The 16,401-nt window shown below is 43.5% G+C and overlaps 2 protein-coding genes across 3 annotated transcripts; one reads left to right on the top strand and one right to left on the bottom strand.

The window, feature by feature from the left end:
* The first annotated feature begins 1,685 nt into the window (after nt 1-1,685).
* phax (phosphorylated adaptor for RNA export) lies at nt 1,686-5,840 on the top strand. Its single transcript, XM_055875401.1, has 5 exons — nt 1,686-1,819; nt 3,217-3,845; nt 4,021-4,141; nt 4,369-4,452; nt 4,611-5,840. The coding sequence occupies exons 1-5, from the start codon at nt 1,715-1,717 to the stop codon at nt 4,896-4,898; spliced, it is 1,227 nt and encodes a 408-aa protein (XP_055731376.1). The 5' UTR covers nt 1,686-1,714; the 3' UTR covers nt 4,899-5,840.
* A 19-nt stretch (nt 5,841-5,859) lies between these two features.
* LOC129818980 (la-related protein 6-like) lies at nt 5,860-9,153 on the bottom strand. 2 transcript variants are annotated; one of them, XM_055875399.1, is made up of 3 exons: nt 8,912-9,153; nt 8,349-8,562; nt 5,860-8,195 (listed from the first exon to the last, which is right to left on the bottom strand). In XM_055875399.1, exons 1-3 carry the CDS (start codon nt 8,935-8,937, stop codon nt 7,149-7,151), a joined length of 1,287 nt encoding a protein of 428 aa, XP_055731374.1. In that variant the 5' UTR covers nt 8,938-9,153; the 3' UTR covers nt 5,860-7,148. The 2 variants fall into 2 exon arrangements, with proteins under 2 accessions (XP_055731374.1, XP_055731375.1); XM_055875400.1 differs by lacking the exon at nt 8,912-9,153 and having other exon boundaries at nt 8,349-8,576.
* Nucleotides 9,154-16,401: the final 7,248 nt, after the last annotated feature.

Raw genomic sequence — 16,401 nt, 5'->3', positions numbered from 1 at the left:
CCATCACCCCAGACACCCTGGACCCAACCCTAGACCCACTCCAATTTGCATACCGCACCAACAGATCCACAGATGATGCACTCCACACTGACCTTTCACACCTGGAAAAAAGGAACACCTATATGAGAATGCTATTCATTGACTACAGCTCAGCGTTCAACACCATAGTGCCCTCAAAGCTCATCACTAAGCTAAAGACCCTGGGACTAAACACCTCCCTCTGCAACTGGATCCTGGACTTCCTGATGGGCCGCCCCCAGGGTGTAAGGGTAGGTAACAACACATCCGCCACGCTGATCCTCAACACGGGGGCCCCTCAGGGGTGTGTGCTCAGTCCCTTCCTGTACTCCTTGTTCACTCATGACTGCACGGCCAGGCACGACTCCAACACCATCATAAAGTTTGCTGATGACACAACAGTGGTAGGCCTGATCAACGACAACAATGAGACAGCCTATAGGGAGCAGGTCAGAGACCTGACCGTATGGTGCAAGGACAACAACCTCTCCCTCAACGTGATCAAGACAAAGGAGATGATTGTGAACTACAGGAGAAGGAGGACCAAGCACGCCCCCATTCTCATCGACAGGGCTGTAGTGGAGCAGGTTGAGAGCTTAAAGTTCCTTGGCGTCCACATCACCAACAAACAAACATTGTCCAAGCACACCAAGACAGTCGTGAAGAGGGCACGACAAAACCTATTCCCCCACAGGAGACTGAAAATATTTGGCATGGGTCCTCAGATCCTCAAAAGGTTTAACAGCTGCACCATCGAGAGCATCCTGATGGGTTGCATCACTGCCTGGTATGGCAACTGCTCGGCCTCGGACCGCAAGGCACTACAGAGGATAGTGCGTACGGCCCAGTACATCACTGGGGCCAAGCTTCCTGCCATCCAGGACCTCTATACCAGGCGGTGTCAGAGGAAGGCCGTAAAAATTGTCAAAGACTCCAGCAACCCTAGTCATAGACTGTTCTCTCTGCTCCCGCATGGCAAGCGGTACCGGAGCGTCAAGTCTAGGTCCAAGAGGCTCCTAAATAGCTTCTACCCCCAAGCCATAAGACTCCTGAACAGCTAATCAAATGGCTAGCCAGACTATTTGCATTGCCCCCTCATTGCAACGCTGCTGCTACTCTCAGTTATTATCTATGCATAGTCACTTTAATAACTCTACCTACATGTACATATTACCTCAATTATCTCAACACAGTGTCCCCGCACGCTGCCTCTGTACCGGTACCCTGGTATATAGCCCCACTATTGTTATTTACTGCTGCTCTTTAATCATTTGTAATTCTTATCTTATTTTGTGTGTGTATTTTCTTAAAACTGCATTGTTGGTTAAGGGCTTGTAAGTAAACATTTCGCTGTAAGGTCTACGCCTGTTGTACTCGGCGCATCTGACAAATCAAATTTGACCTGATGTTCATTTAAAGCAGAGTGGCGCAGCGGAAGCGTGCTGGGCCCAAAACCCAGAGGTGGACAGATCGAAACCGTTCTCTGCCAAGTAGTTCGCAGTGTACATTTGTATAACAACATACCAGCAAACTGTAGTTAAATAAATATAAATACCTACAATCTATATTTACACGGGTATTGTTCATGTCTTGCGTTTGAATCACAAACTAAACATTTTAATATATTTTATCAAGAGGAAAAAAGTTGTGACGTGTGTGTGGGTACTTTCATTTACTTCCGAGTGAGACTGGAGAAATGGCGGGTGTTAACAGAGATACAATGGATGATTTGGAGGATGGAGAGATTTCTGGATCAAACTCTGATTCAGAAATGGGAACCACAGTTGACGTTAAACCCCAAGTAAGAAAATAATTAAATTAGACGTTCTTAAACATTAACAATATGGATTGTTTGATTTTGCAAACGTGGGAATGGAAGCAAACGTTAGCTAAAACTAGCTAGCTACGTTCGCGACGCTAGCTTTGCAACGTAGCTACAGCACAAATTGAAGAACAGTCTTTAGTTACAGTTTACTAGAGGAGCACGTTGTCCACAAAGATTGCTATATATTTTTTGCAAGTCTCAGTGGTCCCAGTGCATCGAAAGCGTGTGCTACATTTTGCTAACTAGCTAGCTTGCGTTGCTATGGTGTGGACACTCAAGCTAATTTATGCTGCTCCATGTCATCTAATGACTTTTTATTTTTTATTTAACTAGGCAATGACTAAACAAATGACAAATCTCGGTTATCTAGAAGTACAATTATTGCAAAAGTGTCACTTCACATGAATCTGTCCACGGTAGATTAACTGTTACCTACCGGTAATGAGAGGAGCCTACTACTTTGGTATTAAAACCTGTACAATTTTATGTAAAAATGTAAATAACCAAAAGTAATTATTTATTATCATGAGGGCCATAAACAATACCTAGTTATACTGCCAGAAATATTAAAATCTCACCTTTCTGGTATGAATAGCTATAAATTGCTGAGGTAATCACTTTTCAGGACTCCAGTACACAGTACAAATGATACATTGTTTTCCTATTCCACAAAGTGAGGGGAATAGGGCTTGAAATGCTTTCTAAATATAGTTTAGACATCTATTTAGAAAGGACTTACTATAATATTTCACTTTCACCGTAAAATACAAATTTAGCACTATTTCTCATAACTTACAACAGAGCATTTTCTGCCCAGCGTCCTCTGAGCGAAGCAGAGACGTCATTCAAATGCCTGCTGACTCATTACACCATCAGCTTTAAGCACGGATTCATCCCTCTGTGACGAAGAGAAAGTAGTCTCGTTTAAAATCTACAAAATTATTTGGTATTTTTCATGTTGAGAGCTCAAAATCCATCTGAGAATATCACAGTGAGATTAAACCGATTTTGCTGCAATCTCTAGGGTCTCCTGTTTCATATCCAGTATTGTAAGCGGAGCTGCGAGTTTCACAGGCGAAGGAAATAGATCCTTTGTCTGGATAGGCCAGAAAATGTGAGACACTCCTTATGCAAGTGAAGTGTCAGATGAGAGAGGAGAATGGCATGTGAAGCGGGACCACCAGAGCATTCACGGAGTGCACAACAATTTATTTTGCGCCATTCACAGAGCGCCCTGTACACACACGCATGTAGGTGGGAACCAGTCCAGAACCGCTCAGTCAGGCGTACCAGACTTAATGTTTAAAAGGTTTTTAAATGAGCTTGTATAATTAAATATGAAAATGATCTGACAGTCTTCTCTTACCACCTAGATGCCTGCTGCAGCTCCTGCTTTCAGTGGCCAGTCTTTCCAGAGTAGGGCCCTTCCACAGACAGCCACATCAGCCACAAGCTACCGTAGCACCATGAGAACCGTGGACTCCAGCGATAGCGAACCAGACTCGGATGAGGACGCAGCGGTGTGGAGGCGGAAGCGGCAGAAGTGCTCCAACGCTCCCCAACCTGCCCCGGTCCCCACTCCCCACTTCGGAGCCCCCCAGGCTAACCCAGGCGGCCGCAAAGTCAACAACATCTGGGGCTCTGTGGTTCAGGAGCAGACCCAGCAGGCAGTGGAAGCTGAGCTGGATTTCCTTGGTGTGGATGGTGCCATTAGCATGGCCAGCAGACAGGTGGAAACCTACAACTACGTCCTGGCCCGCAAGCTCATGGAGAAGGAGAGGGAGGAACAGGAGCCAGGCGAGGTAGCCATGTTGGACACTCAGCTGGACGAGTACATGAAGCGTGGCGGGCCGGCCGCCGAAGAGAATGGAGGCGGCCATTTTAAGAGGAAGCGTTCGGCCAAAGAGAGGCTGGGCCCCAGGGCTGAGATGGACATCGAGGGTCGGTATCAGATCACAGAGGAAGACCCAGACGACAGGGTGATTGAAGAGATAGCCCACAGGTGAGCTGGTTAGTTGGAATGTTTTGGCTATTTCATATTTGGCCATATGAAATGTTTGGCTTGCCATGCGGGCTAAATAAAATGTCATTATTTTCTTCTTTCCACAGTGTCAACAATATCACACAGTCGTACAATAACCTCATACTAACTTGCGGATCCATTTTCTCCCCTCAAGGCTACAAGAGCCCAAAAAGGAATTGATTGAGCGAATTGTGAGAGTCATTGGGAAGAAGAAAGCAATAGAACTGCTTGGAGAGACCGCCACACTTGAGGAAACTGGTGGTGTGTACATTATGGTATGCATCTGTTCTTGTTTCAGTTTATATGAGATAGATACAGCTGAGTTAATTGACAACTCCTGTTATATGATATCCATAATGTCCCAATTCTCATCGCAATGAATCATCACTTGTGTAACTGCATGCCTTTCTAAAACATATTTTAATTCACTCTTATGCTAGATTGTTCTGTAACCATTTGTTAAGTCTGTGTGAAATTATTTGATATGTTCACCTCACTGTAGGATGGCAGCAGGCGACGGACTCCTGGAGGGGTGTATCTCAACTTGCTGAAGAACACTCCCAGTATCTCTAGTGAGCACCTTAAGGTATGACACTTGAGACTGTAAAATCAAGTGGCTTTTCATGCACTTCTCTAATCCCGTCCACTGAATCCGTTGTAGGCCTATCTTTTTTTCTGTACTCCCCATATGCACACACACTACATTTTTAATAATCAAATTTCTGTAAACATATTTTTAAATAGGAAATATTTTACGACGAAACCCAGAAGGAGTACAAGGGCAAGAAGTCAGCGCAGAAGCGAAGGCGACACGTGGTTGCCAAGAAGATGAAGCAGGCTATCAACACACTGAACCTGCAGGAACACGACGACGTCTCCAGGGAAACGTTCGCAAGCGACACCAACGAGGCCTTGGAGTCCCTAGAGGTGGTTGCCGAAGAGGAGGGCCAACAGGAACCGGAACCAGAACCTGCCATGGGCACTGAGGACACACCCGTAGTCTACAACGCTGCCGACCTGGAGGTCTTTTGATCCAAAATGGCTGCCCAGTGTCTGAACTTGTGCACGTCCCAATGAGGACGTCCCATGAGGCTGTGGCATCCACTGTGACAGGTGGACGCTGCTCAGATACAAAATGGTGAATGCACTGTAAATTACTGTCCACGACAGCGCTATGTAATACTAGACCTTCATCCTCATGTTTGTCTAACAAATGAAGTTGTCTTCTTTATCAATCAGTTGAAGACCAAAGCTTGCATCGGGATTTGTTAACATTAGTAACGTGCTTACAGAGCAGCTAGTTACTAACCACAGATACCACCTGGCTGATCATTTCAACAACAGAAAATGTTTTTCTCCATAAATGGATACCAACCCCTCATATATATTTGCGTCCTGGAAAGCATAAGATTTAGTTTGGCTTTTTTACTAATGCTCTGTTTGTCCACAATTTAAAATGTAAAGTAAAAATATGACATTGAAATATGGCACCGCTCCAAAGGAATGGCAAAAGTCAGTTACTCGCTATCTACTGTATATGTTTATATGGAGTTTGTGAGCTAGTTGGATTGAACAGGATCTGAGTGTTCCTCATGTACAGGGGAACTGCACTAAGACCAATCCTTAGAAGTAAGATCAAATCCATTTTGAGATTTTTCTTTAAATAAAATTTGTTTGTTCGACCTGGGGGGAAAAAATTGATCACAAGCCAGTGATTTTGGGCGTTGTGAAAAATGCATGCATCTTCAGAGGACCCATGGTCTGTTTTTCATTTGTTTATGTTGAGATGGGTTCGGATTATGTTGCGTTGTGAGATAAAGCACTAAATTGTTCCAGTTTCTTAACCCATTGTTGCCCCCCCCCCCCTCCCCCGTCTCTGGACAAGACATGTAGGAAAAATCTATGTTCTGTGTTTTAACACATTCCTTATTGAAAATATTATTAAACTCATTCATTGTCCAACCTTTGCTTTAATACAGTATGATGTAATCAATTGTATTTTGATTTGTTTTATTGCTTCACATCTGAATGGGTAGTGTACACGATTCAGGCTGATGTGTGTTATCTTGCCCTGTGTTGGTCATTGATTGGCCAGTAACAGATATGGATTGGGAAATTATGCTTTTTTTGGTTCCCTACTTTTCATACTAATGTGATTTTATGATGATTGGGGGGGGGGTTCACAGTAATCATGTAAACGCTCCTCAGCCATTCAAAAGACTTAGTCATACATTTTAATTGACACGCTGAAATTGGCAACAAAAGAGTTCTCATGAGGCATCATTTCCGTCATTGTCAAACCCCTTTGTCAGCTTTTTGAATCAGAATAGATGCCCTTTGCTGTGGTGCAGGGACTCTCGACACAGTACTAGTAGGCTCAGACAGTTTCCCATGTTGTCATGGTGACATTCATATTGGCAGTTTCTCATTCAGATCGACATACTGAAGTTTATTTTCAGGCTGTATTATAACTGGGCTATACAAATAGCTTTTTTCCACTAGAGCACGGTGCAATGTTGACCTGCACTCAGTCAAAACAGCAGCTATTTTGATCTCAATATCAAATCTTTTCTGGGTAACAATTACCTTACTGTGATTGTTTTCAATTAAAAATTGTCAAAAAGGAACAAAGCTTCTAAGCAAAGAGCAATTTCTCGAGCAAGAATTTTGCTAAGGCTGTCTGGGAGTGGTCTGAGTGGGGAGGGGAAAACTAGCTGTTATTGGCAGAGAGGTTTGGAACTCTTATTGGTCTATTAACTAATATACTGCCTGGTGATGTCACCAAAATTCCCACCAAAACAGGCAGAACTTTCAGGTGGCTTTTTCAAACAGCTCTTACACTAACAGGCCATTACCACATTATTATTCCAACCTCATAGTGTCGAATTATATATAAAACACAAGAACATCACGTTTTTGTCTGCACTGGGCCTTTTAAGAATATAATAACTGCAGCTGAGTCATAGAATGAGGATAGATAGGAAGTTAAGATATAGTCACTGTGTGGGTAGATGTTGAGATGTTAGCCACATGATTTAACACCATAACAGAAGTCCTAGTCCTTATAGCATGTTCAATGGAGATACTCCATTGTAAGTGCATCTTAGTCCAGAACTATGCATTTTCGGGATACCGTCCCTAAATGTAATTTCTAGAATTCACCTTCAAGATGGTTGTTACAGTTTTTCCTGCACACAGGTCTATACGAGACTATAAAATGATCAATCTATAGATTACTTCCTAAAACATATAACAAACAACATGAACAGCATTGGTCTGAGGTCATGTCTTGAGGGTGTACTGAAGTGTTCTTCCTACAAAGGAGCTGGGAAATCCTCTTGTCCCATCTGGCCCGTAGGGGAACCGGATGACCCCGGGAGGCAGGGAATCCCCCATTAGGACCCTCTTAATGCCCAGACGACCCTGCTTACTGCTGCTGCTGTCATCCAGGGAGGAGGTTTGCACCGCAGCCAGTTTACGCCTCTGGAACCAGAGGCTGCTGCTATCGGCCGGGTTCTCGTAGTTGCGTCGACTGAGATCCGGGCTGGTGTCGGGGCTCCTCCACATCTCGGAGGCCAGGAGCGGGGAGACCCGCGGAGGGGTGGGCAGAGGTGCCCGGAGGACCCTGGGGCTGTGGTAGGGGCTAGAGCGAGGACTGTCCCAGGGGCTCCTGCATACCTGGCCCGAGGAGAACCGAGGCATGTGCATCGGAGAGGCCATCTCGGATTCGCCGGACGAACTCCACGCCGAAGAGTCTTCCCCTCGGAACTGGAGCTGCTCCAAGCAGCGGTTGCCGATTGATACACCTTTACCGGCACCTCTGTCTTCAACGCAGCCTCCCAACTTATGCCCTGCTTTCTTTTTCGATGTCATCCCGATCTGGACGACTCTCACAAAGTCCTCGGACTGGGACAGCTGGTGGTAGGCTCTGCCGGCGCCTTCCAAGTCCTCATACTCTACCAGAACACTTTCCTGGGAGCACAACTCAGGGTACCTGTAGGCGAACCTCTGGACTTCTGGTGGGAGCTCCTTCCGCGGCCGGAACACCCTCACTGTGCAGATGCTTCCAAAGGGCTCCAGGAGAGTGATGGCAGTTTCCATAGTACTCCTCTGGGGTGCAGGGATGTCTTCATCACCACCATTGCCACTAGAGGTCAGCTCAGCAGAGATGTTCCACATTAACAGAAGTCTGCTGGGCACCTGAACCAAGAGGGACTCTGGTACTGGGTCTTTGCGACGGACCTTGTTGCCCTCCTTGTTGACTTCCAGTTTGGAGGAGTAATTTAGGGCGTAGGCTGTGACTCGCCAGTCTTTGGTCAGAGGCTTCATCTAATAGAACATGGATGTAAATGTCAAGTTAATATCTCAATGCCTTGATATAAAAATGTGTTATAAAAAAATTGAAGTCAACATATTTAAAACCGGATATTGTTTTTAATAATTGCAGTAGTTGGAAAATTTGGGAAAAGAAAAGTAACTCACCTTTTTAAAAGATGTCAGCAGCTTTATGTTCACATAACCCATCTTGTTTCTTTTCACATGTTTTAAAAGGAATGCATCTTTTGCTAGATTTTCATCAGAAAGATAGTGTTCAATTTGAGTCACCATCTTCTGTGTAAGATCAGCATCTGGAGGTGACCAATCATCCAACTCCATGTCTTTATAATTTTCCTTGTAAAAAGGTCGGCAGATAAATCTAAGAGAAATCATGTAAAAAAATAAAAATACATGTTTTTTTAAACATCCAGACCACAATTACCATACTGTATTTAAATGCATCATTTACTATATTTTGTTAAATGAAAAACACATTCTGGAATCTGTTTACCAAGACTCAAATAACCATAACACCATGGAGTATTGGTTATTCTGGGCATAACAGTTATACAACGAATAGGCATAGGCCTATATTCTTCAAGAGTCAATGTCATTCATATCCCAGATTGTGCATTCAATTTAAGCCGTTCATTGACCAGACATACCTTTTAATTTGTCAACTTGTAGGCAAATGAAAACAACATAAATTCATAGATAATATGACTTGCCTGTCTTCACTTATGGGGCTCTCCATTTCTGCTCTCCGTCCCTGGTCCTCCTGAACATTAGACTTTCTTCTTGCTTTCGAAAAGCTTCTCTGACGAGATTAGTCAAATTTCCCCAACTACAATCTACTTGCAGATACAGGTGTTCATGTCCTCCCCATGGCCATTGCGAGCCAATTTATAGTCTCGAGCCGCACCGGTCAAGTAGAGACTGCGGGGGCTCTCATCACGATGCAGCTCTCGAGTTTGTGTGGCCTCAAAATAGGCTACACTTTTCAATTGTCTGACGAGCCATTTAAAATAACTCTTAACAGGATATCACCAAAAAAGGAATTTTGCTTCCGTCTGACGTTATTGCAACAATTCAAACCTTTCCAAAGGGGGCACAACTTGGTCATAAAGAAACGGATGTTCTTGAAATAAAGGAAACAAGAGAAAAGTTATACCAGACAAATTATCTCAGGAAAGCCCATAGATGGGTATAATAACAGCCATGAAATGTAACGGTATGTTATCATTTTCAGCAGCTCCATATGTACCAAAATGCATTTGAGGGTTGGTCCCCACTCTCTTCAGATCTTGAGATAATTTAGATTGCTTCAATTTGGCAACCGGTAGGTTTTTTTTTGCTTTCTGGCATCACCTTGATATACACATATAATTAGGCCAATGGTATTGTACAGTACTGTCAATATTTGTTTTTTACATAAAAGCAAAAGACAGTAAAGAAAAACGTTTCAACTGAATGACAATGCCATAAGCAACATTGTTATTGTACATTTTATTATCCTTTCCATACAGACATTATCCCACACCATATATAAATAGTCAGTGCTATCCGGGGTCCTTGGGACATCCATACCCTAAACTCTAACCCTAACTTTAATCCCTACCTTAACCTTAATCATAACCCTTACCCGAACCTAACCTTAACCCTAAACTTTACCATATCAAATGTCAACTTCAATGGGATAGGGATGTTCCAAAGATCCCAGATAGCACAGACCATATATAAATAACTACATAATGTGCTGTTACTTATTATATAAAGCTTTATTAATATAAAATACCATACAGCACTATTGGAACAAGAATAACACCCTAAGCCATTTCTAGTATCCTTGTGTTTTTTAAAATCATTGTTATGATTATTTCATTATCACTTTTCACTTTTTCATTGTCTTGAGTTAGCCTGTCAACTAAACCTGTTAACTCAACCTTGAGTTAATTCAACTCTTCATTATGCACTTGTCCTTCTTTTACTGTTGACAAGCAGCTGGAAAACATGACAATATCTGATGTCCAGCAGGGGGACTCAAACCTCTGTCCTTCATATCTCGCTCTCTCTCCATCCATGTGTAGCAAAATGAAACACATATTTTTATTAACAGTATACAACCGGGTTATTTTTTTATTTTGTTTAACCTTTATTTAACTAGGCAAGTCAGTTAAGGACAAATTCTTATTTACAATGCCTTCCCTGGCCAAACCCTAACGACGCTGGGCCAATTGTGCTCCGCCCGATGGGGCTCCCAATCAGGGCCGGATGTGATACAGCCCAGGATCAAACCAGGGTCTGTAGTGACGCCTCTAGCACTGAGATGCAGTGCCTTAGACCGGTGCGCCACTCGGGAGCCCTATAATTTTTTCAACATACATGACGCCACAAAAATACATCAGCCTAACATCATTGCAAACAGTTCAATTAAAATGGTCAAAAAGAAACGAAAATAGCTTCTTAAAAAAGAGCAATTTCTCAAGTAAAGATTTTGCTGGGAGTGGTCTGAGTGGGGACGGGAAAACTGAAAATTTGCTGTTATTTGCATAGAGGTTTGGAACTCTCTTTATTGGTCTATTAACTAATTTACCACCTGTTGATGTCACCAGGCAGGCCAAAACTCCATCCCACCAAAACCAACTGAAATTCAGAAGTAATCTGTCCTCTGATGAGGACAAACCGTAGAATTACAGGCTCTGGGGTCTCCTCCTAACAGTTAGTTCACAGTAAATTACAGCACAGCACACAAGCGTGCTATAATGGTGGGTTTAGTAGAACACACTGGCTTATCTACAAATCACCAACTCTAAACTGCAAGCCGACAGAACAGAGGTCTCTGTCCTGCAGCCAGCAAGGACTTTGTCAGACATGCTTAGTTGGCTAGTTGGAGCTTTGATACCGTCAAAGCTATGGTCAGATTTTAGGAAGTTCAAAATTAATTCTTGTTTCTCAGTAGTTACATACAGTACATGCACTTAAATAAGTTACTTCATAAACTTATAAGGCATTAAGCTTACAAATGTTTACAGACGCAAACTTTGCAAGTAAAAAAGTGATATAGTTGTTATAAACACTGAACAAAAATATAAAAGCAACATGCAACAATTTCAAAGATTTTACTGAGTTACAGTTCATATAAGGAAATCAGTCAATTGAAATAAATTAATTAGGCCCTAATCTATGGATTGATGACTGGGAATACAGATATACATCTGTTGGTCACAGATACCTTTAAAAAAAGGTAGAGGCGTGGATCAGAAAACCAGTCAGTATCTGGTGTGACCAACATTAGCTTCATGCAGTGCGACACATCTCCTTCGCATAGACTTGATCAGGGTATTGATTGTGGCCTGTGGAATGTTGTCCCACTCCTCTTCAATGGCTGTGCGAAGTTGCTGGATATTGTCTGGACCTAGAACACACTGTCGTACACGTCGATCCAGATCATCCCAAACATGCTCAATCGGTAACATGTCTGGTGAGTATGCAGGCCATGGAAGAACTGGACATTTTCAGCTTCCAGGAATTATGTACAGATCCTTGTGACATGGGGCCGTGCATTATCATGTGGAAACATGAGGTGATGGTGGCTAATGAATGGCACGACAATGGGCACGTATCTCGTCACGGTTTCTCCGTGCATTTAAATTGCCATCGATAAAAATCCAATTGTGTTCATTGTCCGTAGCTTATACCTGCCCATACCATAACCCCACCGACAACATGGGGCACTCTGTTCACAACGCTGATATCAGCGAACCGCTTTCCCACATGACACCATACATGCTGTCTGCCATCTGCCCGGTACAGTTGAAACCGCGATTCATCCGTGTAGAGCATGCTTCTCCAGCGTGACAGTGGCCAGTGAAGGTGAGCATTCGCCCACTGAAGTCGGTTACGATGCCGAACTGCAGTCAGGTTACGACCCTGGTGAGGATGACGAGCACGCAGATGACCTTCCCTGAGACGGCTTCTGACAGTTTGTGCAGAAATTCTTTGGTTGTGCATACCTACAGTTTCATCATCTGTCCGGGTGGCTGGTCTCAGACCATCCCACAGGTGAAGAAGCCGGATGTGGAGGTCCTGGGTTGGCGTAGTTACACGTGGAATGTGGTTGTGAGGCCAGTTGGACATACTGCCAAATTCTCTAAAACGACATTGTAGGCAGTATAGAGAAATGAACATTCAAGTCTCTGGCAACAGCTCTGGTGGACATTCCTGCAGTCAGTAAGCCAATTGCACACTCCCTCAAAACTTGAGACATCTGTGGCATTGTGTTGTGTGACAAAACTGCACATTTTAGAGTGGCCTTTTATTGTCCCCAGCACAAGTTGCACTTGTGTAATGATCATGCTGTTTAATCGGCTTCTCAATATGCCACACCTGTCAGCTGGATGGTTTATCTTGGTAAAGGAGAAATTCCCACTAAGAGAGATGTAAACTAACTTCAGCATAACATTTTTTAGAAATAAGCTTTTTGTTCAAATGGAACATTTCTGGGATCTTTTATTTCTGTCAGGACCCGGTGTGAGAAAGTCACTAATAAATCGGCAGAACCCAGGAGTTGAGGCAGACACAGCAGTACTAGAGACGGTGGTTTAATCAAAGGAAAGATCTTCCAGCAAAAATATAAATCCACAACGTCCAAAACAAAAGCCAAGAGACAAAAATAGATATCTTCCAAAATACAAAGAAAATCCACAAAGTAGTAAGAACAGCAAGGGAAAAAACAAACCTCAAAAGACTAATCCAAAATAAACAAGAACAATACCAGAGAACCTCTGGAAACTCCAACAAGAGAAAAAGTTTAACAGCAGGGCTGGGGCTGGGTGCTAACGAACAAACACTGAGCAAAGAACTGAGGAACACACAGGGTTTAAATACTAACAAGGGAACGACATACAGGTGCAAACAATAATTAGAGCAAGGAAAAAACAAAAGGTTCAAAAAAGGTGCAATGGGGACACCTAGTGACCAAAAACCAGAACAGTCCTGGCCAAAACCTGACAATTTCAGCTCATGAAACATGGGACCAACACTTTACATGTTGCATTTATATTTTTGTTCAGAATAGTTGCAATCTATAGCTTTGAGAAACTTGTAAAATAACACAATTTAACCTGTTGTGTTCATCGGATGGGATTCGGTTTACACTATGTCATTTTGGCATAGCACCTCATAATAAGGTATGTTTCGGTTTAAACAGCTAAACACACTAGAAATTCCAAAACCGTTGTTCTGCTGACAAGATAATTGAGGCAGTTAATGTATAACTTTAAAGGTGATACTTGAGGAATTGAGGGGTGAAGTGTTCAGGACAACTTTAGCCTAAGGTCAATGTAAACCTACAACATGTCACGCCTTCTAACCTCTCCTGCGTCAGCAGCTCATTTTGTTGTCTGAAATGGTTCATGTTGGCTTCTTTCACCTATAAAGGAGTTCAGGGAGCTGGCAGTTCATGGGAGATGGTCAAACAATTTAGGCAAAACAACTGCAATGTGCAAAACACTATAGAATTCCCAATTCGTAAGCATTTCACTGTAAGGCCTGTTGTATTCTGCTCATGTGACAAATAAAATGTGATTCATTTGAGGATTGACTGGTATGTAGCCAACACACTCCCTTCTCCTTGGCCAGGGCCAAGGGGGGCTCGTCTTGGAATAGGAGAACAAACGACATGATACCTCAGCTTGAGATTAGATATTTGGCATTATCAGGGAGCTTTCGGGATGCTCAATGAGATATTCCCTTCTTTGAAGGGAACTGGTCTCACGGACTAGCCTCTGTTTTATCCCACTCTGTTCACAAAGTTGGTGATAAGGCAGAGGACATTTATCAGGAATTCCTATATCTTATTCTGTAATTTCATCATCGCAAAGATTTTGATATGTAGGATGCAAGTACTGCCTAAAAGCAAACACTGCACATTCTATGTTATTGTCACGTGTGCTCCCTCTCCGGCCTCTAGGTCACCAGCCTGCTCATTATGGCGCACAGCTGTCACCATCGTTATGTGCACCTGCGCGTCATCAGACTCATCTGGACTCCATCGCTTCCCTGATTACCTTCCCTATATGTCACTCCCTTTGGTTCCTTCCCCAGGCATTATTGTTTCTGTTCCTGTGTCATGTCTGTGTGTTTTTCGTGGTTATTATGTTGTGTTTATTTATTAAAACACTCACTCTCTGAACTTGCTTCCCGACTCTCAGCGCACATCGTTACAGTTATGTCCTCTGTTGGAGCTATAGGCCTCAATCATTCCACAATTATTGATTTTGTCTCATCCAAGAAGGCCCACTGTGCAATTACATAATGTATTAATCAGGATCACTACTTGAATTGATGTTATTAATCAAAACTATAATCATTACTAATCTACTGTTTGGTCCTCTTAGATCTGAAAACAAATAGAGGTTGGCCGAATTGTCATTATAGAGGTTGGCCGAATTGTCATTATAGAGGTTGGCCGAATTGTCATTATAGAGGTAGGCCGAATTGTCATTATAGAGGTAGGCCGAATTGTCATTATAGAGGTAGGCCGAATTGTCATTATAGAGGTAGGCCGACTTGTCAGTAAAATGTAAGATGGCAGCTACAGTGGATAGAAGCTGTTTTATGGGCTCCTGACCAATTCTGCTATTTTTTTTTTTTTTTTTTTTTTACAGTTATCTAAAAAAAATATATACATAATGTCTCTGCCATCGATCTAAAACAGCTTCTGGACATCAGAACAGTGATCACTAACCTCGATTTAGAAGAAAATGTCTACTTCAACGAGTAGGCAGCTCTGGACGTTCTGCTTACTCCGGACTAGGCCCGAATCCAGGGACTTGAAAGAGGTAAAAAAAAACTCTTAAAAAAACAAATACTGCATAGTTTCCTAAGAACTCGAAGCGAGGTGACCATCTCTGTCGGAGCCATCATCAATGTAGACTTGGTGCTCCAGTACCGCCTGCCATGTGGTAGCAGAGAGATCAGTCTATGATCAAGTTATTTTAATTTTATTTTATATAGCCCTTCGTACATCAGCTAATATCTCGAAGTGCTGTACAGAAACCCAGCCTAAAACCCCAAACAGCAAGCAATGCAGGTGTAGAAGCACGGTGGCTAGGAAAAACTCCCTAGAAAGGCCAAAACCTAGGAAGAAACCTAGAGAGGAACCAGGCTATGAGGGGTGGCCAGTCCTCTTCTGGCTGTGCCGGGTGGAGATTATAACAGAACATGGCCAAGATGTTCAAATGTTCATAAATGACCAGCATGGTCAAATAAAAATCAGGAGTAAATGTCAGTTGGCTTTTCATAGCCGATCATTATGAGTATCTCTACCGCTCTTGCGGTCTCTAGAGAGTTGAAAACAGCAGGTCTGGGACAGGTAGCACGTCCGGTGGACAGGTCAGGGTTCCATAGCCGCAGGCAGAACAGTTGAAACTGGAACAGCAGCAAGGCCAGGTGGACTGGGGACAGCAAGGTGTCATCATGCCCGGTAGTCCTGACGCATGGTCCTAGGGCTCAGGTCCTCCGAGAGAGAGAAAGAAAGAGAGAAGGAGAGAATTAGAGAGAGCATACTTAAATTCACACAGGACACCGGATAAGACAGGAGAAGTACTCCAGATATAACCAACTGACCCTAGCCCCCCGACACATAAACTACTGCAGCATAAATACTGGAGGCTGAGACAGGAGGGGTCAGGAGACACTGTGGCCCCATCCGATGATACCCCCGGACAGGGCCAAACAGGAAGGATATAACCCCACCCACTTTGCCACTTTCCCACCCACTTTGCCCCACACCACTAGAGGGATATCTTCAACCACCAACTTACCATCCTGAGACAAGGCCGAGTATAGCCCACAAAGATCTCCACCACAGCACAAACCAAGGGGGGGCGCCAACCCAGACAGGAAGATCACGTCAGTAACTCAACCCACTCAAGTGACGCACCCCTCCTAGGGACGGCATGAAAGAGCACCAGTAAGCCAGTGACTCAGCCCCTGTAATAGGGTTAGAGGCAGAGAATCCCAGTGGAGAGAGGGGAACCGGCCAGGCAGAGACAGCAAGGGTGGTTCGTTGCTCGAGAGCCTTTCCGTTCACCTTCACACTCCTGGGCCAGACTACACTCAATCATATGACCTACTGAAGAGATAAGTCTTCAGTAAAGACTTAAAGGTTGAGACCGAGTCTGCGTCTCTCACATGGGTAGGCAGACTATTCCAT

The sequence above is a fragment of the Salvelinus fontinalis genome, chromosome 21 (assembly GCF_029448725.1).
Source record: "Salvelinus fontinalis isolate EN_2023a chromosome 21, ASM2944872v1, whole genome shotgun sequence".
Lineage (NCBI taxonomy): Eukaryota > Metazoa > Chordata > Actinopteri > Salmoniformes > Salmonidae > Salvelinus > Salvelinus fontinalis.
Note: the sequence above shows the minus strand (reverse complement) of the source record. Positions and strands in the feature narration are given on the sequence as shown.

Coding starts and splice junctions, on each gene's coding strand:
- phax (XM_055875401.1), top strand. CDS start 1,715: ATGGCGGGTGTTAACAGAGATACAATGGATGATTTGGAGGATGGAGAG. Junction 1,820..3,216: donor CAGTTGACGTTAAACCCCAA/GTAAGAAAATAA, acceptor CTTACCACCTAG/ATGCCTGCTGCAGCTCCTGC. Junction 3,846..4,020: donor ATTGAAGAGATAGCCCACAG/GTGAGCTGGTTA, acceptor TCTCCCCTCAAG/GCTACAAGAGCCCAAAAAGG.
- LOC129818980 (XM_055875399.1), bottom strand. CDS start 8,937: ATGGAGAGCCCCATAAGTGAAGACAG. Junction 8,563..8,911: donor AGCCCCATAAGTGAAGACAG/GCAAGTCATATT, acceptor GATTTCTCTTAG/ATTTATCTGCCGACCTTTTT. Junction 8,196..8,348: donor TGCTGACATCTTTTAAAAAG/GTGAGTTACTTT, acceptor ATGTTCTATTAG/ATGAAGCCTCTGACCAAAGA.